The 21,929-nt window shown below is 41.5% G+C and overlaps 2 protein-coding genes across 6 annotated transcripts in view; one reads left to right on the forward strand and one right to left on the reverse strand.

Moving 5' to 3' along the window:
- The window catches only part of tfb1m (transcription factor B1, mitochondrial), a 37,105-nt gene extending 23,423 nt beyond the window's left edge, over nucleotides 1–13,682 (forward strand). The window contains exons 7-8 of one of the 3 annotated variants that reach the window (XM_004082631.4): nucleotides 8,589–8,716; nucleotides 9,557–13,682. In XM_004082631.4, the coding sequence (XP_004082679.2) occupies nucleotides 8,589–8,716; nucleotides 9,557–9,794 (366 nt within the window). In that variant the 3' untranslated portion in view covers nucleotides 9,795–13,682. The other 2 variants (XM_020713393.1, XM_020713394.1) reach the window with 2 other exon arrangements.
- Nucleotides 13,683–14,669: 987 nt separating this feature from the next.
- The window catches only part of tiam2 (T cell lymphoma invasion and metastasis 2), a 67,192-nt gene continuing 59,932 nt past the window's right edge, over nucleotides 14,670–21,929 (reverse strand). For all 3 annotated transcript variants that reach the window (XM_023952068.1, XM_023952066.1, XM_023952067.1), the window contains 8 exons: nucleotides 20,890–21,069; nucleotides 20,678–20,796; nucleotides 20,140–20,248; nucleotides 19,523–19,581; nucleotides 19,325–19,427; nucleotides 19,053–19,146; nucleotides 17,492–17,646; nucleotides 14,670–16,262 (listed from right to left, as the gene is read on the reverse strand). In XM_023952068.1, coding sequence (XP_023807836.1) covers nucleotides 15,592–16,262; nucleotides 17,492–17,646; nucleotides 19,053–19,146; nucleotides 19,325–19,427; nucleotides 19,523–19,581; nucleotides 20,140–20,248; nucleotides 20,678–20,796; nucleotides 20,890–21,069 — 1,490 coding nt within the window. In that variant the 3' untranslated portion in view covers nucleotides 14,670–15,591. The remainder of the gene's footprint in view (nucleotides 16,263–17,491; nucleotides 17,647–19,052; nucleotides 19,147–19,324; nucleotides 19,428–19,522; nucleotides 19,582–20,139; nucleotides 20,249–20,677; nucleotides 20,797–20,889; nucleotides 21,070–21,929) is intronic.

The raw sequence follows: 21,929 nt of genomic DNA on the forward strand, positions 1-21,929 counted from the left end.
GTATAAACCCCTTTTTGTTGTATTATTTTTTATTTATTTGTTACATTTAGTGTGTGTGGGGAGGGAGAGGGGAAGAATGGGGGGGGGGGGGGGAGTAAAAGGAAGAGAGGTGAGAAGGTGGGGGATACAAGTACTGATTTGAATAAGTTATTATTTTAAGTTGTAACAATTATACCAGATCTGCTGGAAAGACATATATCACATCAAAGGTGAAAATCTGACACGAAGATGAGCGGAACATATCTGTCCATCAATACACTGTGGGTTAGGAGGAGGGATGAAGCAGACAGGGAGCAGTGTGGCAGTGTGCACGTGGGGGTGGAGATACATGCACGCTGCCGAAGTGAACTGTGTGTTCTGCAATGAAAACCGTGTGTTGCACTTAATGTTTCTAATAAAAATAATTTCAAAAAAGTCCCAGGTTGACTTTTATGTTAATTATACTTATTTTTCTTGTTTCTACAGTCAATCGACAAAAACAAAGTTTCTTAGGTAAATTGTTCTGTTGTAAATCTACTTTAAATATCACAGTAAAGTTAAGATAAAAAAACATCTTCCAAAGTTGGATATAACTTTAACAGTAAAGTACGATTTTTAGCCTGAAACAAACAAAAATTGAAAGAATAATTTAAAAACCCACTTCAATCATCTTTTGATATCTTTTAAAGCATTCCAGTTGTCTTTGAATTATGATGATGCCATTTTTAGCCAAAATTTTAATAAGCTGTGTCGTTTTCTAGGTCATAGTTTCTGCAGAGCGGCTTGAGTTCAATAGAAACTCCTGCTGAAACTGTGAGCAACTCCAGTTTGCTCACAGCCCCTTTACAACCCTAACCCAACGTTACCGGTGCAAGGGTTAGGGGTGAAAACAAAGACACGCATGGATCTATTAGTCTACAATAGGATGCATCAGAATGGAGTGGAGCAGGGAGCTTGTGGGCCGCCCAGCATATTTTTTTACGTCACAAATACAAGCTTTTTCAAGTGTCATTTTTCCGTCTGCTCCTGCTCCACAATGATTTGAATAAAGAATACTCAGATATACAATTTTAAGTTTAATTTTCCTAATAAGTGAGAATTCATGAGAAAATGCCACCAGAACACGTTAAAAACACCATCTTCATCCGAATGTTAGTTGTGTACATTTTGGCCACACTTTTGTTTGTGTCAAGGTAGATTTGCTTCTGTTCAAATTTACTAGCTCCAATACTAAGAAATGTGAATAAAAAGGTACATTTCAATTTTTTTTTCAGACTGCAGCATGAATCTGCTTATGCTCATTTCTGCTGGAAGATATCTATATGCCGGTATGTCACGGCTTCTCAAGAATCATGATGCAGTACTAGTTTACTCTGAAGACGAGTAGCAGTCAAGATCCAAAGTTCTGATAATATTTCAAATCGCAGCCTTAGGATTTAACTGAGTAGAGTGATCTAAATTGAAAGAAGTGGTTACTATCATTATCATCTGATTATCTTGTCAGTCTTTGTACTCCAGGAGGCTTTCTTTGTTTATGTCATGGTCCAAAGGCCACAGAAGCGTTTGTACCTCACCGTACCAAAATTGATCCTCCCCAGAGCGGCATCTTCATCAGTCAGCAGGAGGTTAAAACTCCCAGCTGCTGCTCCATCTCTGACTGCTGCTGCTTTCCTTCCCGCAGAGGACATATAGGAAGGGAGGGAGTGGCTAAGATGGCCCTGATTCATGAATGACAAAGAGGACAAAATGATGGAGAGAGGAAAATCCACGACTACCAGTCTTGAAATCTTTGTAAATGCAAATGGGTGCTGTTAAGCATCTTGCTGCTTGGGGACATTAATGGAAAAGGCCTGATGAGGCGACCACTCTATGATTATCTCCCATTTGTTGGGGGTGATGTGTAGACGGGCTGGTAGCGACTGATTAGTTTCACTATTGATCTGTTTGTTTAATTTGACTGAGCTCTGTGTCCAGCTGCCATTGTTTCTCCTGTAAATTACCCCTGAGAGTCACTTTTCTTCAAATGAGATTCTGGCCCACATGCAAGATGGTGCACACCACATTACCTCCCCTGTAATGCCGCCGCTGACCTTCAGCAGCCTCTCGGTTTTCCAAACTCCTTGCGGGATAGCACTGATGCAGGAGAAGATGTTTCCCACTTTTCCTGCACACACTACACTATTTGCACGTGTGATCTGTCTGCTTGTGAAAAATGAGATCTGAAGTGCTGATGTTAGTGTTGCTCTGCTGGGAGTAGGGTGGATTAATAAATAAACAGATCATAGGAGGGAAACGGGCGAGACGAGGAATGAAGAAGATGGAAGGAAAGCAGAGGGAAACGCGGTTCACATACAGCGGATCAGTGCAGGCGTGTGCAAGTGTGGTGGTCTTTGTTTTATCACCTCGCTGCAGAGCTCTCCAAGCCAATCTGCAGCGCCGATGGCACAGTCGGACGAGCTGCAGCCTTTGCCCACACCAGAAGCGTTTATCGATCAATTTGCATTTTCCCTCCTTTATGTCCTCCTTTCTGTAATTGGTTTTCATGCTCAGTGTCTTGAAAGGCTGGTTTGTTCACAGTTTGGAAGCAAGGTGTTGCCTGATAGCGCAGATGCTGCTGTCAACGCATTTTGTTTGACAAGCTGCCTGGGTTCAGATCCCCCAACACAAATCTGTTTTAGTCCAAATTCTGACTGGATGTTTGTTTATATATTATCTTTACTTAGTTGTAGTACTATTCTAGATTTCTGGAGTAGAATTTAGACATTTAGAAGTTTTTGAACATCTAATTTGACATCAATTGAGAAACCTGTACTTGTCCTGTTCCATGCAATGAGTTTCTGGTGGGAAGCAGTGACTGCTCAGGAAGCCAAACCTCTTCCTTCCCCACAAGCCCCTCAAGCAATGTCATCCCGGTAGATTCTTTGCCACCGATTGTTGTCCTCTCCTTTCCGAGAGGCTGCATAACTCCACTGATGTTATGGAGGTTGTCTTCTTAAGGTATTGTCATGATTAATGCAACCCTACCTCCCACCCCCAACTCAACTCACTGGTCGCACATTCTCTGTACGCTTCCCTTTCTTGCACTCCGTGCCTGTTTATAGCTTTCTTCCACCCCCCTGCTCTTCCTCGGAGCTTGCCATTATGCAAGCCCAAGTGCTGGTGGTTCAGGTGGCGCCCCAGGGCGACTGCTATCTCATCTTGGATACGCTTAGAGGGACATGACAAATTACTGCTCATACCCCATTGAGCAGCAACCTAGTAAGGAAGACACATCTGAGGTGGAAACGGGGGGAATGGGGCTGGAGGAACCACGGGGCAAAACTGGGGAAATGGTGCTCAAGCTGAGCTTTAGGACGTTTGGCCATGAAATCCAGTAACACACAAGTTGTTCTCGACAGCAGGTCTGAGCTGTGGACAAAGGCAGCCGTGTGACTTTAAAGCTACGTACACAATGGGCATTTGGCATGTGATCAAGAATTCTCTAAATGCACGTTTAGCCCATGGTATTCACACCGGACAGACAGGGAGGGGCTTTTTCTTTTTCTACTGTTTACTAGCGCATGTCCACCCCCTACAGATGCAAAAGGCTTGGTGCGAAATGTCGAGACTGTGCAAGTCTCATGAATCATGATCCAGGGTTTTTCTGTAACAGCTCTATTCCGAAATACAAAAGACTTGGGGTCATATAATTCCAATTGGGCACAAATCGCAAATATTAATTTCTCCTCCATTTTCAAAAAATTGGCACTTCCCTAAATTAAAAAGGAGGATACAATCAAGAGTTTATGGTTTAACTTTCAAGGCGTAATCAGTGGACACACATTTTGTATGTAGAACCTACAAATAGATGTAAAAATGTGTATCTATGCGTGAACGCTTTTTGAATGCAGAAGCCGGAAACACGCATTAACGTGTGTTTTCATTGACGGCTCATTGAACATGGATGCTTGAACGCGTGTTCCCAAGGGCGGTGTCATTTTTTGATACCCTGCCAGGTCAATACCTTTCTTTTCTTTTTCACTTTTCTTTGAAAGTCAGTTTTTAGGTTATTTAGATTAAACTTGTTACAGAAGAAGAGTCCAGTGGACTCCAAAGATTGCCTGGAAATTTGCTCCTTTGTGGTCATATTTTCTAAACAACTGGTAAAAACGAATCTTTTCTAGACTTCTGATTGTGTTTGGTTTTGATCCACTCCTTTGGTTGTCTTTAGCCGCTTCTCCAAAAGCTAAACTTTGTAACGCACGGTGGGACTGCTGTGCTGATTTGTCCTGACGTTGTGTTGTGCACCGTGCTTTGATAGACCGACTGAGGCATGGACACTTAGCATTCTTAAAAAATAGTTTAAACTGCACAAGAAATGTGTTTTCTTTTGGTGGTTGGTTTTGTAAAGTTAAATATTTGATTAAAGTGATTAATGTCTAGAAAACCAACATGTATTCTGTTAATTTTGTGTTTTGATGTGCTTCAATCAGGAAGTCAGTTTTGTCATTTGTCCATGTAATGTAATACAAGATAGAGGTAGATTGTGTCACAACAGTGAAATTAGAGAGACAAGCATGACTTTTCTGTGTTTAAATTAGAAAATTACAGGAATATATTTCCAGCCTCACTTCTCCCTGCTGCTGCTGCTGCAGCTGCTATAATTATCGTCATTAAATTTGCCTTTAAAGTTCAAGATCTCCCAAAAAAAGACATTTGATGTTTGGTGGCAAGGATTAATGTGGGGTAAAAACCAGCTGAAGGCACCTCCAGCAGAGGGGCCAAGTGACAGACTGCTATTTAGGATGGAGTTTCCTTGCATGTTGAGGTTATCACAGGAAGGATTAATGACAAGCAGTGGGATATATTACAGTGGTGCTACCCGGTGGAGCCATGTAGCAAGGCCATCCATAAATCATAGCAGCAAAGTGACTTGGACAAGCTGATGGCTGAAATGCTGCTGCCTGTAAAGTCCCAATATCGACTTTTCCCCTTGATTCTCTCTCAAATCATGAACTGTGGAATATAAATGGCCTAATTATTCCAGCAGAGTGAAATTAAAGGCTTTGCTATTTTATTGCTTCTGCCTAACAGATGGCTGTCTGATCTTGCATCACCGAGCCACTGATGAAAATCCAGAATTAGACGTTCTCTGCTTGGAGATGGGGCAGGTGGAGGAAATTATTGTTCTAATCCAAATGAAAAACCAAACACAAGCTTACCTATAACCATAAAATTCAACAGCAACATACATAGCCCACATTTGAAAGCATTTGATGCGCCATTAATGTTTTTTTCGGACTATAAGTCGCTGCTGAGTGTAAGTCGCAGCAGCCAGAAAAGGCATAATAAAGAAGAAAAAAATCATATACAAGTCGCTCCAGAGTATAAGTGGCACTTTTGGGAAAGAAGTGCAGCACATCTGAACAAAACCACGAAGTTTATCCAATTCACGCTTAAAATTTGCATCCGCTGCCTCTTTGTCAAATCTCATCAAATGGGATGCTCAATGCTTGTCTGAAACTGTGTCTATAAACTAGACACTCCTGACACTTGTGGGAGAAGCTACTGTTAAAAGTTTTTAGTCTCATCGCTACATCGACTGTTTATCTCAGAGAGATCAGGTTTATTTATTTTGAAGAGCTCCACAAAAGCATTGGTGAACACGTCACCACGTTTGTGTTCATGAGATCAGTCTTATTGGTAATGTATTATTTTTTTTTTACCTACCACTGCAGGAGGAAGTCTGAATGAGGGTGCTTTCAGCGGTACTTCTGTGTCTCTGTAACCCAGTAACCAGTCTGTCCCGCCTTATGAGGACAGAAAAATAATAACAATAATAATAATCATGTCTCGATGGAGATAAAAAATATTATAAAGTTCAGGAGGAGATGTTTGTTTTGGATGGCGATCTTCTTCTGCGTTGTCAGTATCAAATATTGATACACACATCTACATCTACAGTGCCCTCTAGTGGTTCTTTGTGGGAAACAACCGCTAAAGGACAACCGGGTGTTATTGGAAAAATATATTAGGCCATTTATGTTTTAAAGAAATCACATATAACTCGCTCCTGAGTTTAAGTCACACCCCTGGCCAACTACAAAACAAGAAACATATAGTCTAAAAAACACCATATATTGTCTGAGGCGGTTGAGACAAACAGTCCCCACCACCGCTGTTCCATTAAACGCCACCGCAGCAGGAGGCATCTCGACATATCCGAACAACAAGAGGATCCATAGATCTAATTGAAGGTAACACTCAGCTTGACCTGACTGATTCAAAACAAGGGGACATCTGAGGCTCTCACTAGAAATACTTTGCGCGCCCTTGGACCACTGTTGCTTTCCTTCTCTAATTCTGGACACCAGCCTCGAGCCCCAGTAAAATGCAGCTGTGAAGGAGTGAGTCACACCACCCAGAAATACGAGCTGCAAGGATGCTCATGAAGCTCCACGGGGCTTTTGCAGCTGAAAAGGATGTTGTTCTGTTTTATGTCTGAGAAGTGGGGTCCGTGTCCTTGAGACGTCTGTTATTTGCTTATTTGTTTTCCTTTAAATTATGCTGTTGGGTGGTAGATAAGCACCTTTTTTTTTTATTCCCCTTGTATGTATTTTATTATCAAACCATTCTCTACTTTTTTTCTAGACACTGAATCCTGTTCTTATGCTACATAAAATGATTTGAAGATCTTGGGTAGAAATAAAAGCACAAAAAAAAATTGATGAAAAGAGTTATTCTGACTATCACCACAGATGTGTGTCATTGTTAGTTTGTTCAGACACCCGTTGTACAGTTCAGTTCCCCCTCACTAGGATAATGTGGCTGTTACATACTGTGAAAAGACAGACGGCCAACTGCCGGCGAGTCTGTTTGTGCCAAACCCACAGATTCAGCGGAAAATCATCCAAGAAAAGAGCTTGGTGCCATCAAACCATATATACTTATTGCTGTAAAAGCATGGATTATTAAAATGGTAGCCTTTTTCAGTCTATAAATGTATTTATTTTCCAAATATCAAAAAAGTCTCACATGAAAAAGATTTCTTTCTCTTCATTGTCCTCTGTCGTTTATTAGGATGATTCAAAGATTGGAAAAAGAAGAAAAAAATCTGCTTTTTCTACCTTCTCTTTTTTATCATTGTCCGTTGTATAAATGTGTTAGCTAACAAATGTTTAAAAATAAAAGTCTCACGTGTTTGAAAGTGTAAAAGATATTGATAAAATAAAAAAATAAATACGCATTTTAATAATAGAACATTAAATAATTTAAAGAATGCTTGTTTTGTTAAAAGTGTGATAAATAGAACTGATGGATTGGATAAATAATAAACATAATTATTTCCACATTATGTTTCCACATATTTGCATCATTTAGTTTTTTTTTTTAAATAAGGAAGTTTCTATGCAAATAAAGCTATAATGGTATATTATTATACAAAAATTACATAAAACTACAAAATTCTTCTCAAAATACCAACTCAGTTTGAATTTAGTCAACAGACAAGTTTCATTTGTGATTTAAAAAGCATGTCTTAAGTGTAACAATTGAAATTAGAATTTATCCATAAACATTTGTATTATTTTTTCCAAATTTGTCCATCAGCAGCTGTTTATATTAAAAATGAAACATCTTTAATTTGATTTGGATTAAATTAGTGTTTATATCCTTTAATGATGGAGGCAGAAGTCCTAATTAGCTGCTACTGCTACTACCGTGTATCATCTGCAAACATGATGGATTGTAGTTCACAAAAAATAGTCGCTTATATTTACCAAAAAAGTTACCAGTTTTGATAACATCGAGGCATTTATAAAAATAAATGTGTTGCTTTTTTTTGTTGCTAAATTAGCAAAAGGTCATGACAGAGTTAAGTTGGCAGAGGAGAAAATTATGAAGACATTGTTTTTACCTCAAGAGTTATTAATCAAATTATTGAGACTTTTTTTCAGATTTCCTTTTAGTGCAAAAAATTCTGCAGACTTTCTAATGCTAACAAGATCATCGGATATATGTCACAAAAAGGGCTGCTTCTTTTTTTAATTTTTCGTTTTGATGGTAGTTTTTTATTATTTTAAATCAGTGGATTTAGAACAGTTATGAGGATGTTTTGTCATTTTTCTCTCCGGAGCAGACCTAAGATTTACATCCACAGTATATATTATTCAGAGATATTCTTCACTAAGCTGAGCCCCGCCAAGACAAGGTTTTTAACAGCCGTCAGAAGCACTTCTCCACCACCGTGTCTGTATGTGGTCATTCCGCTTTGATCTGGTTCTCTCATTTTGATCCAGACACTGTGAGGGAAAAGATTTGCCATGCCGTCGCGCTTTAAGGTATTAAGAAAGCCGCTGCTGATGCAGGGGACAGAGAGAGTCTGTTTCTATGGTCCATCACACAGGTGTTACTGTGGCAACAGGAATTGGCTCGCCAGCCAGTCATGCTGCGTCATCTTATTTACAGCCTCCTCCTTTGGTTTTTTGTAAACACGTCCATCTCTTTTTGTCTTTGCGTCTCTCGTAGAGTTTCTCAGTCTTCTGTCTCCTCTTTTTTTCTTTTTCTTAGTTTGGGTAGCCTTTGCTAACCAGCCCGCTGTTTGGATTTCCTCTCTTGTTCTGTGTGTGCAGGTGGATGTGGGAGTCGTGCACTTCACCCCCCTGCTTCAGCCCCGAATACAACAGCCCTTCAAGCTGGTGGAGAAAGTCGTCAGGAACGTTTTCCAGTTCCGCAGGAAGCACTGCCATAAAGGACTACAGTAAGCACAGTGATGAGGCCTTCATCCCCCCAACTTCCCTGTTTTTTTTTTCTTTGCTTTTGAGTCGTCCTCATCTGTCATTCCCTCTGCGTTCTGCTCCCTGACAGAATCCCCGTTTCATCCCCCATTACAGTGGCTTCCAGATTTGCCTTTTTTCCTCTCACAAATCCCACAGCGATTGATGCTTCCTGCACTGTGGAGCAACTTCAGAGCTCTGTTCACAACCACCAGCGACAAAGCCCACACCGCCACATGCATGTGCTCGCTGCCCGCCGCCCCCGCGCTCGTTGGGAAGGCGCATGTAGGCTCGGATAATAAAGGAACGCTGGCTGTGTGAAAGAGAGCAGCAATTATGAGTCATTGGGGTGTCACAGGAAAGACGAGGCAGAAGATTTTTATGTAACGGCCGAACTGAGGAGGCAGCATGAGAGCTCGGAGCGCCTTCAAAAGCGTCTGTGCTGAAGAGGGCGTGGAAAAACGCCCAAGACAACAGCGTTGACAGGGAAGTGTTTGTAGAAACAGGAGCGTTTGTCTCTTGTTTGACTTCTCTGAGTGAAAGTCAGCTAAACAAATGAGAGTCGGGGATTCAAATCACAGCGGTTTCTGTGCAGGAACTTTGTGTCTGCGAGCTTCCCGACATTCCCTGACGACACAACGCGGCTGCCAAGCAAATGAACTATTCATGAGCCGTTCTTTGTGTGATTTCAATTAACTTCCCAGATTTGAGATCATTGCTGAGGGATGGTTTCTTTCCGTTTGAACTTAAAAACCCGATTAAACTTACATGATCGGTGGGATATCAAAGCAGAAACGTGATCCGTCGTGTTTTTCTCGTCCCAGGAAGTTGTTTCCCGAAGCGCGGCGTGCAGAGCTGACACAGGAGATGATGCAAGAGGCGGACGTGGACCCCCTCCTGCGTCCCACAGAACTCAGCATACCGCACATCCAGGCTTTGGCCGATGCTTACGCTGGCCTGTGCAGGCGGGAGCCCGGGCTCCTCAGCTACGAGTTCAGGGAGGAGCTGAGGCTGAGGCGCCTCGGCACAGGTAACAGCCCGGCGGCGGACGCACGGCCATGAGCCGGCCGCAGCCGTGCTGACAGTAAGGCGAGAAGGAGACTAATGGCATCTGTTAGCGCGGGGACAAACAACTGGCTGCTCTTAGCTGTGACGTGCTCCCAGGGAGCTAACGTGGAGTGTGTGGGTCGTGTAAACGCACGGGTTTCCACGTGCTCACAGCAACTCCAAGCTTCCATTTTGTGTTTTCCGGAAACCGCTCTTAATGTTCCGTTTCGTTGTTCACTTTCATTTAACACCTCCGCTGTGGGAGATGAGAGAACTTTAGAGAACCAGATCATGGCAGCAGCACATTTTCTTTTCTTTTTTTTTTTTTTTTTTTTTGCTTTTTGGCGCCTGGTCACATGAGACGCAGAGCTTAGAGGAAAAAGGAATTGCTGTGAATTTGGAACTAAAAGAGAAAAAAAAAGGTCTCTGTGGCACCAGGGAACTTGGACCGACATTAAAAGATTTAAAAGGATGTCCTTGAATGTTTCAACTCACTGTCTGCGTATAAAAAACCAACTGTTTACATATTTGCCTAAATAATGAGGCAGAAGGACAGATTTTTGTTTATTAGCTCAGAAACACCCATAACAATGTAAATTAAGGTATTATTAATGAATTCTAGAAAAGCAACACAAAATCTGAATCCTCCTCTTCAAACAGCTCAGCAGATTGTTAGCGGCAGAACACGGCTGCTCCCTGCCAGCGTGGCAGATGGCGTGTTTGGACCAACTTGCTACAGGGAGGTTTCACTCCGCTCTGATAAGAGGTGGGTGATAATCTCCAGCAACAATCAAGAACCTTCATGCCAGGGAAGCAGGAGTGATGCGCCACTGTGTCTTTTTTTAACCCAATCTGTGACCCAAAAGAAATGTAGGGTGGTATTGAGCTTTTATTTTGATAGGTGGTGGCATGTGGGTGATTTTAATGGTGAGAAATTATGTCTTGTGGAGGAGCAGCAGGGTAGTTACCAGCTAATGAGGTGTGCGTGTGCAGCAGTGGCTCTGTGAAGTTACTTCAGGCTGGAATAGAAAGTTCCTGGACCTCCTGCTTTAACTTTTACTCCATCAACTATGTGGGTTTCTTTTTTTTAATGGTTCAGATGATTCACTTCTCTGTAGGATTCTCATTAATAATCAAAGTATTGGTCCAAATAGAGGGTAGATTTTGAGTAAATGATGTTAACTCAGATCCAGATCAGTTAGTGGCTGTCCGTTTTTTTAATAAAAAAAAAAATCCAGCATTCATCCAAGACCAAAACATTTAGGAAAAAAAAGCTTTTTTTTAATCATATCTTGTTTGGAATGTTTTATAATTCTTCAATAAAAGGAGAAAAACAACCAAACCTAAAAAGTTCAGAGAACAACTCAATGTATTTATCATTTTTGCTTTGATGCTTAAGGTGTCAAAGTCTCTCATCACTCATTGGATTTCCCACTAAAGTTCTGACCTATTCCCTTTTTTTGGCTAGAAAATTGAAATCCATGACCATTTTTTGTCGATTCAGTTCACTTTCATGTATGAAGCACTAATTTCACCACCACAGGTAAATCAGATGTACACAAATGCTTGAAGATCCATTCCAATCATGTTTTGATCTGTTATTGTAAGATTGTCCTGGGGTCTTTTAGTTATCAATATGAACAAATTTGGCCAAAATCCCAAAACCTTTTTTTTTTTTCTAAAACCTAGTTTCTGCAGAGCGGCAGTAGTTCATTAGAAATTGAGAGCTCATGTGGGAGCAGGAAGCTTGGGGTCTGCAAACAAATCTTTTTAGATGCTGATTCACAAAGATTTGAATAAATATTGTAATTTTAAGCTTCATTTTTCACAGTTTTCATTGAAGTGGGTTTTCATAAACAAAATCAGATACTTTTCATTTAATTTGGTCCAAATTATTTCAGGAAATCCAGCTAATGTGTTGCTGTTAGAGTTGGACTTGTAAATAAAGGTTGGTTAGTGTTTTTATGCAAAAAAAAAAAAAACGACTTTTTTTTAAATCAAACATGGCTTCTATTCTCTGTAAATAAAGTGATGCAGTGTTCAAAAACATTCAATTTCTTCTTCTTTGTGTCACCATCATACATGCCCTGGATTTTTCTACTATTATTTGGTCGAAACCGGCTTAATTAGTCTGTTTTCCAAAATCATTTTTTAAAAGAATTCAAGATATTGTGAGTGAAGCATTATTTTTTGTTGTCAGCTTTAGGTTACGGCTTTAGGCTGGGAGTTTTTTCTCAACACTCCAGCTCCCATTCTTTGGTCTTTTAGCGATCTGTTCTTCAGCCAAAGGCAGCGTTTGCTGCTCTTGGGCATAAAATTGTTAGAAAATTGTCATGGCGCCGTATAAAGAGTTCCTCTGACAGCTCATGTCTCGCAGCATTTAAAAGGCGTGTCAAAGTCGACATGCGGCCTCAGGCTGCTTTGACACAGCAGTGAGACAGTTCGCCGTAGCAAACCCACCTCCCACTCCCTCCTGCATCCGACTCCACTGCTGCCTGCAAACTCCCTCCACGCAACATCAACAAGACTTTGTCTCTGCAAATAGAATGCAATGTTTCTCAAAGCTAAGCTTCCAGAAGATTTGGCATTTTATGTGTTGGGACTTATTTATAGGTGATTTGGGACTTCCTTCAAATGGATCTAAACGTAAAATTACATTTTTACCTTCAGTTTTGTCATAGTTTTTTGTCCTGTAAGTGACAAATTATCACCAAAAATGTCCAAACTTTCCATTTTTTTTAAGCAAAAATAACCAATTGAGCAAAAATAAAATGAATGTAGTTTATTATAGACTGACCTAATGGGAAACGGGACGTTTACCTTCTGTATATTAGTTTGGCACAAGAGAAAAGAGTTCAGATTGGTTACTTAAGTATTAAATTGACATTTGTGTTTGAATGTACTTATTTTCTTGAAAACCTTTAGATTAAGTAGAGGTTGATACTTTAACAAGGAACTCACTCAATATAATGGTCTAGATTTCAAAACAAAATGATTCCTTCCTATTTTTTTGCCTGAATCTACCTCATGAATCGTGGCTTTCATCTCCCCATCCTTCATCATTACTGTCATGGAGTGTGTCGCTGCAGTCAGTGATTTGTCACAGACTGTAAAATGAAGTTGTAAAAGAGCTTGTGTACACAGATTTAAATGTTTGGCTGTCTGCCTCGGAGCTGTTTAGAATGCGAGGAGGAAAACCTGGATGAAGGAGAAAACGGTAAATATGAGCCGAGACGAGCCTCCTAAAACAGTGGAAGGCTGTGCAAATTGACCGACTCTAAAAACACTGACATGTCAGCTGGAAACGTTTTATTCTATCATAAGTCTTACAAATAACATATTAAATGAGTCTTTGAAAATGTATTAATATTAGGGGTCATAACTGCCCCTTACATGGAAGTAAGTGAACTCAGGCATTCTAAGTAAAAAAAAGAAAAGAAGAAAATCTCATTTAGTCCATGCACTTCTGGTCATTTTCTTGGGTACACCTGTCCAACTTTAATCATCCAATCAAATGGCAGCAGATCAATGCATTTGGGCATGTAGACATGGTCAAGATGATCTGCTGCAGCATCAGAATTAGGAAGAAAGGTGATTGAAGTGACTTTGAACGTTGCACTGTTGTTGGTGCCAGACGAGTATTTCAGAAACTGCTGACCTACTGGGATTTGCACCCTCAACCATCTCTAGGGTTTACAGAGAATCATCTGAAATAGAGAAAACATCCGGGCAGCGGCAGTTCTGTGGGTGAAAAAGGCCTTGTCAGTGCCAGAGTTCAGAGGAGAATGACCAAACGAGTTCTAGCTGATGGAAAAGCAACAGGAACTCAAAAAACCACTGGTTACAACCGAGGTCTGCAGAGGAGCATCTGTGAAGTCAAAAATAAACTTCTGCACAAACTCACCCTTGTAATGACTTTTATTTTACCTGGGAGTCATAGTTTTTGCTAAACCTTTGGTGTAGCTTCATTCTGAGCAAAAAAAAAAAAATCAGGTTTGACGCGTACCAAATGTTGCAGTTCCTCAAATGACCACTGGAGGTTTTGAAAAGTGACACTATCATTGTAACCCTTGTGCTATCCTAGGCACTTTAACATTGGGAGTTGGGTCATCTAGACCCACTAGACAGTGCTCTGAACCTTTTTTCTTCAATGATTTGTGATCCTCACTGGTGTCCATGGATTACATGAAATCTTTCCATCTTTATCATGGTAGGGAGAACACGTCATTGTAAGGGGGGGGGGGGGGGGGGGGGTCATCTAACCGTTAGATAGCACGAGGGTTAACCCTTGTGCTATCTTAGATGACCCCACCCTTGCATTGACGTGTTCTCCCTACCATGACAAAGGTGGATAAAGGTGGAAAGATTTCATGTAATCCATGGACACCAGTGAAGATCACAAATCATTGAAGAAAAAAGGTTCAGAGCACTGTCCAGTGGGTCTAGATGACCCAACTCCCAATGTTAAAGTGCCTAGGATAGCACAATGGTTATTAAATGAGAAACCCAATCACCTCTGCAGATGTCTAATATGGAATTACAGATTGCCAATGTTGAGTTCATTTTGATTATCACTTCATCAAACCCATTTTTTTGTCCAAATCTTGCAACAATTCTGTGTTTTATTTAGGATTTTACCGTTTGCTTCCAAAGCAGAGTCCTGCATCCTCGTCAATAACCTTCCCTGACCGTCTTACCGGTCAGTAAATACACAACGGAAGGTGCAGATAAGTCATTGTGATGTTGTCCACAAGTAACATTTTTATTTTATTTTGTAATCCATGAGAATAGAGCATTCACATTCATTGGTATACTAGCATTAAAGGCATTGCAAAGAGATATTTAGTGGTTTGCCTCTTGTTGACAGTACCTCAGAATCTATTAACCATCTTTAGAGAAAAAAATATCAGCTCCTTTTATTGTAAATTCTTATTTCTTAACTGTACAGGATCAAGTATGTATAAAAGGTACACAAAATTAAAAAAAAGGGGAAATGTATTTTTATATAAAAGATCCAAACATGAGAAACGGTTTGAATCTCCAGGATGCAAAAAAAAAAACAGCCAAATAGCAAATCCAGCTCTGTAAAAAAAATAAAAATCAAATAAACAGGCAACAAAGCATCGGATTTTTTTCTTTTTTAATATAAGAGAAATTCTTTAACTAAGAGTTAACCACTAAAAAGGTTCTCAGAAATAAATAAAAACAGTAGTATAGCATGATCTGTACATAGAAAAATAATTCAAATTTTCAGGCAAACAGTGTACTTTAGTGCACCAAAACCAGCAAAAAGGCTTCCAGGGTGTGAAGTCCGTCCCCCTCCTCATTTTCTCTGTCAGCTGCGTTTTATTTCGTGGAACCAAACACCCGTGTGGAAGCCGGCTGTCTGTCCAACAGAGCCAAATGGTTGCTGTGCCTGCCAGAGGAGCCCGCTTCATCTCCTGTGGCTATATATGCACTCTGGACTTGCATTGGGAAGTGACAGGCTTAGATATTCTCACCATTTCTTCACAGAAAAAAGGTCAAAAGTCGGGTAGGAAACGCCAATCAGGCTGAGCTGCAAAGGGGGGGGGAGCTCGACTGTCACTCAGACAGCCTGCAGAGTCCAGAGAAATCCCCTTCGTTGCTTCTCTGTGAAGACGCGTGTCTCACTGCTCACCTCTGAGCTGGCAGGCAGGCAGGCGTCACCCTGACCGACCGTGGAGCTTCAGAGCGGCTCTGCTGGACTCCACAACAATGCAGGGGGCTCTTTCAACAGACACCCCTGCCCCCAAACTGCATGGATGGGATAAAGTGTGTTTACTGAGGGGGACTATGGACATGGGTTCTTCCTGGAGTCAGATGTGCAGCTCTCTGCTGCGTCATAGAAACATTCTTCATTGACCACAGAGGTCAGGCTCTGGACGCTGAACTCCCTCTCCAGCAGCGAGTTCAGGTCCACTCCTGTTGAAAATGTTGGGTCCGTCTGGCTGTCCAGTGACCTGTGCTGATCCTTCATGTGCAACAGCACCTGCGGACTCCTCCTGACGCCGCTGCCTTTCCTCTTGACCGCGCTAAAGTGTCCGCGCACCAGTTTGGGCTCCACCTCCGGGGTGTCCCCGACTCTCTCTGGCTGTACGCACGGCGCCGGCGAGCGCTTGGAAGAGGCCTTCTCCGACAGTTTGAGCTCCAGGAACTGGGCCTCGATGGCGCTGGTTGGGGAGCTGCTTTCGCCGCTGCTCCTCCTCGCTCCCCCCTCGATGAAGCCGTCGTCGTCCTCGTCGCTCAAAATGTCGGACTCTTTGACGGAGGTGGAGCGGGCCTTCGAGGAGGACCTGCAGTGCTGAGAGTCGGAGGAGGCGCAGGCTGGAGGAGCCCCGGAGATGCTGTAGGTCCCACTGCTTAAGCTTCCATCATCCGAGTCCAGCCCCAGCTTCAGGGTCGCTCCTTGGCCGGGTGCTTCTTCAGTACGCTGCTTACACATCCAAGACGCTCTGGAGGATCCTGTCCAAACCAAACATTTGCCAAGTTACTCTCATTTGACCTAAAACATTAGACATTATACTGTGTTAGTTTCACTTCATTTGCTCCCAGTTGATTCTAGAATCAAGTTCAAACTCCTCCTGCTAACCTATAAGGCCTTACATGGTATGACCCCGTCCTATATTAAGGACCTCATAGTGCTTTACCAACCAAACAGAGCAAAATGAGGACTGCTTGTGCTTCCTAGAATTAGTAAGAGTAATGTTGGAGGTAGAGCGTTTAGCCACCAAGCCCCTGTCTTATGGAATAAACTCCCAGCTCATATAAGAGAGGCCGACTCAGTTTCTACATTCAAAGCTAGACTGAAAACATTCCTCTTTGGACAGGCTTATTGTCAGACTAATTAGTATTCAGAGATTATTTAACTTAATGTTAATGTGTTTAAATTAAAATTAACAATAACAATAAAGTTGTTCTTAGGCTGCTAGAAGTTGAAGCTGGGGTAGCTATGGTGCACTGGGGTTCTGTCCTCTTTTTTCCTCTATTCTTGATCATTATTCATCATTCAGTTCTCCATGCCTCTGTTTGGTGCAGTGCGATCCATGTACTGTCCCTCGTTCCCTCTCCCCTCCTGGGTTCACTTAACAATTACTGGTACGAAGCCCATCGAGACAACTGTTGTTGTGAATTTGAGCTATACAAATAAAATTGAATTGAATTGAATTAAAACATTAACACTAGAAAGACCAACTGCAAAGAAAACTGTGTTTTTGGTGTTTTTAACACGTTCTTGTGACATTTTTCTAATGATAGAGACACATATAAAGAAAATTTGGCTTAAAAAAAGTATTTCTCTTTTCAAATCATTGTGAATCAGGAGCAGAAGACAAAATGCTGTTTGAAAAAGAATGTATTTGTTATGTAGAAAATGCAATGGGCGGAGTCACGAGCTCCCTGAGGGGTCGGGGTTGGTACATGTCAAGCGGTCCCGCCCACCACCCAGAGGCAAATTTCTAATGAATTACTGCCTCTCTACAGCAACTATGTCCTAGAAAATGAAAAAGATTGTTGGATTTTGGCTAAAAACCGCATAGCTAAAAGATCACTGCGAAATTTAAAATTAGTTCCAAAGATGATCGGAGTGGAACTTTAAGCAGTTTAGACCACAAAAAGAATGACTTCCATGTTCTAAATCCATGTTTTTAAATTCTTGCGGTGAGAAAATCCTCCGTAGGAATTCCAGATCGTACCCAGCTTGGCAGAGGAGGGCAGGGTGGTGTGCAGAGGGGTCAGGCGCTCCTTGCATCGCCCCTCCAGCGGCCCCTCACTCTTCATGTTCCTCCTCACGTTCTCCCTGAGGATGGAGCGGATCACCTTCACGATCCCAGCCTTGCTCTCCGGCGAGCTGAGGAGAATAAAAGCATGAACACACGCTGTTTTTACAATTTACTTTCAGAGATGAGTTTAAAAAAAAGGCTGAGGATCCGTCCGAGCGCTCTGCTGAGTGTCGAAAGAAAATAATGGATTTGATTTATTAGACGAGATCCCAATTTCACAGCGTCTAATGAGAATGAGCAGTTTAGTCACGGACGGTTTGAATGACTGAAGGCTAGCGCCACGCTAGACCTCACTGCTAGCCTAATGGAACATAGTTGGGGTCCATGAGAGCAGATTTAAACACAAACTAAAAAACAAGGTCATATTAGTCTCTTATTTTTTTGGAAGGCCTTTTTTATTGTGAAAGGAATATGAGTTTTTTGAGAGATATGTCAAAGAAAGGAAAAGAACAGTAAACTTGTGGTGGAAGTGTCATGATCTGGGCTCCAATCAGTTTTTGCAGCCGAATTTTTTCTCAAAATTCAGAATAACTCCAATAGAAAATTATTAAATCTGTTATTTCTGTTATTTAGCATATTCATACAATTGTTAGTAACATGTCTTTCATGTCACAATAAAAAAGATGTGATTAGATTGTAAAATAACTGAAACAAAAAAAGAGAAATGTAATTCAAAAGAATAAAAAATACATGTTAATATAAAGAATTTAAATCATTTCCTGAAAGAGAAGAAAACTCCTGTTGGCTGGTAGAGGTACTATTTCCTGAAATGTCATTACATCTTCAATCATTTTATTGATACACAGTCCAGACAAGTTTCAAAACAGACTAACTCGTTTCCTTTGTTTTTTTTTTAAAGATTTCTGAAAGTGTACAGACCTTCAGGAAAGTATCGAAACCGTGCAAATATAAAGCTTAAAAAAGGGTCTAAAAAATTCTTTCAAATATAGACAATAAGAAGTGAGATCAGTCTGTTTAGACGCGACATGTGCCAGCCTGGCTCAGAAACTACAACACAAATCTCATAATTCTAACAACTTGAACAGAATTTCTTTTATTTTGAAAAAATACAACAGTAAATTTTTGCATTGTGTGACAAAATAAACGATGTACAAATCGTCTAAACGACTCTTTATTATATTAAAGATGTTTTTTGTTTAGACAAAAAGAAAAAAAACGGCTGAAACTTCAAGGCTCCAAAATGTATGTTGGTTTAAATTAATCTAAAATCATTTAAAATGTGTTTTATTTAAACAATTATTTATTAAATTATTTTTTTAATTAAGAAAAAAGAAATATAATACAGTCATTAGAATTAAACTAAGTGACAGGAATATCGGTCAAACGTTAAAAATGTTACTACGTTAATGAGAACAGATTCTCTTTTAACTGTTAAATGTTCCTGTCATGGAAATCAAAGTCAATTGTGCGTAACTAAATGATCATGAAGCCCGGACGTGCTTTCATCTCTGACCTGCTGCAGAGCTGGAAGAGCGTCTCCGGCCTGCCCTCCACCTCAGACCGGGAGTGGACCAGCTCCCAGATGCAGCTGCTCTCTGCTCCTGTTCCTGGGAGACCAAGAAAATGAAGTGGGCGCTTTTAATCGCACGGTCCAAACACGCTTTATGGTTCCAGAACGAGATATGAAGCCTGGGAGCTGAGCTGAAATGCCAGAAGGATGGCTTATGGGGAAGAAGGGGGGGGGGGGGGGGGTGTAGAGGGGGAGTGGGTGTGCGGTAGCCTCACCTGCAGCGTTTCCCAGTCGGACCTGCAGGGCAGAAAGCGGGATGAGCCAGCAGAACTTAAACGGGTCCGGCTCGCCGTGACAAAGTGCTGAACGGGGGTTGGTCTGGTGGGCGACAGACGTGGGAATAAAAGCGATTAAAAACCATGTTTCACACCAAACAAAGCGTCTGCAGGAGAAATATGAGGCGCGAGTCTCACCATCTTCTTCTTCAGCTTGTTGGTTTCCCTGTAGACCAATATCACCGCTTTCTTAAAAACTGGTGAGCAAGAACAAAAAAAAAAAAGAAAAACACATAAAGCGTCTTGTTTTTGACAGTGAATGCCTCTTGGGGAACACTGAGTGAAGGAGTGCGTAGCACACAAGCACTTTAGATGCCAGCGTGAAGCCTTTAAGCATATATCAACATTACAGCGATGTAAATTTAAATTCACAGGCCGGGTGCCGCTACCGTTTGGCTGCTCGAAAAAATCCCCGTGTTCGGCACAGATGAAAGACCCACTCCAAGGAAAATGGTGTTTTTGGTGTTTAAAACATGTTTTTGCTGGATCGGTAATGTTCATTTGGGGCCGTAAGCTAGCAGGAGAGCATGTAAACAGATGGGTGATGAGAAGTGGGGCCGGGCTTATTCCGCGCCAACAGTCCTGCCCCCAACTCTGAGGCAAATTTCGAAAGCAGAAATTATGTCCTAGAAAATGACAGTTTTTTATTTTTATTTTAATCCTAATCCTAATTCAAAACTGGGAATGCCTTTAAAATAGATCAGAAGGTGATCCGAGTGGGACTTCACACGGCAAACCGGCGACCCAAGACTCACCAAACACGGTGATTTCCGGCTCTTTTCTCATGCGGCCGAGTGAAGGGTGAGGGTTGAGCCAGACCACCGAGGAATGAACCAGAAACTCCCCCATAGAAATCTCTGTGATCTGAAGAGAGACAAAGCAGCAGTTTTAGAACACAAATAGGAGCTTTTTATGAGAAAAATAGGAGTAGATCCTGGCAGATATGCTCATTTAAAGAGAAAAATCTTTCCTTAGTCTTTACATATCGTTTTAAAAACAAGAAACATTTTTAACCATTACCCAGAATTCCCCTTTTTATTTTTTTCCATACATATTTCATATTTTCACTAATATATTCATTCCCTGGAGGAAAGGCAATGGGCTAAACAGCTCCACTCAGATCTATTTACAGTGGGCTGAATTCAAGCGCAATAAAAGAACTAATAAATATTTTGATTCTTTTTTTATTTATGAATCCGCCTCAAGCACGTCTAAGAGCTTTCCAGCTCATTCCAGAATCAATGTCCAATTATGGCAGATGATGGTTTAGAAACGGAATTTTTCTGATCCCACCTCTTTATCGTGGCTGGTCTGCTCTGCCACTAGCTGATCAAACACAGAGCCGTAATCCTCGTAGATCTTCTGCATCTCATTGATGTGGCTCGCCACCTTCTCCATTGCTTTCAGAGCCTCTGCAAAGAAAAAAGAAAAAAGTATTTACATGTAAACAGCAGAAATGGGGTTTTTCTCCTGCATGTGAACGTGTGATCTTGCGTGCGGCGTACCGGTGAGGTGATGGTGCTCCTCGCTGTCTGCATCAGTGAGAGATACCAGCTCTCTCAGCAGGAGGGGGTACTTGAGCACCCTCTGCACGGGTTTGATCAGATACGACTCCAGGGTGGAGGAGTGCTGCTTGGTGTGGTTCCTTGCATCCAGGAACTCTTTGAAGGCCTGGTCTGTCTTTGCTTTAAGAAAGAGGGAATGAGTGTGCATCAGATGTTAAAGTTGTTCATCAGTGGACAAATGCAAAGGAGGTCCCCCCTCCTCCAGCACCGGGTGCTGCAGGCATCTCCCCTGGCAACAAATGCCCCGTTTTCCTCAGAGGGGGATCTCAGTGCCGCACTTTGCAAGAAACTCCAGAAGAAATGTTCAGTAAATGATACAGAATTATAAATCCATCCAGAAGGAGGGGGGGTCATTAGAGTATTAATTATAACACTTCCAGCCACAGACAGGCAGCAGCTTTAGCACCTCTTAGAGTAATCGGCAGGCAATTAACAAGTTGACAAATAAACAAAGTTAATGCCGAAAAAAAGAAGAGAAATGAGGATTGGCTGAGCCGTTTTCTACCAGTCCGAGCAGATTTACCTATATCAACATGTATGTTAACTGTAAAACGTAAGGATAGAAATATGTAAAAATTAATTAAGAGCCATTTTGGCAACGGTTTCTGATTTCCCTAAAAGGGCTGACTGCAGTAGAGCCTCCTGACGGCATCATATTTCTTTAAGATCATTTCTATCATCAAAACACTTTAAGTGATTAAAGTTCTTTGTATAGCAGGTTGTTTGACGACCACGTTTCTTGTCCTTCAGGTAGCTCTGCCCCATCGGGAGACTTCTGAAGGCTAATCCTCTTAAACATCAATCTTGCTGCGAACTTCCAGAGTAAACCCGAACACTTCTGGTAATGGCGCACATTAAAGCATTTAGCCCGCCACTCTCCGAGCACATCTCTCTGCGTTGGGCAGCGTTCCCAAATGATGCCAGAGAGGCCCGGAATGAATCCATGTTGGATTCTCCTGCATCTGTCACATTCCCTCAAG

The sequence above is a fragment of the Oryzias latipes genome, chromosome 22 (assembly GCF_002234675.1).
Source record: "Oryzias latipes chromosome 22, ASM223467v1".
Taxonomy (NCBI): Eukaryota; Metazoa; Chordata; class Actinopteri; order Beloniformes; family Adrianichthyidae; genus Oryzias; species Oryzias latipes.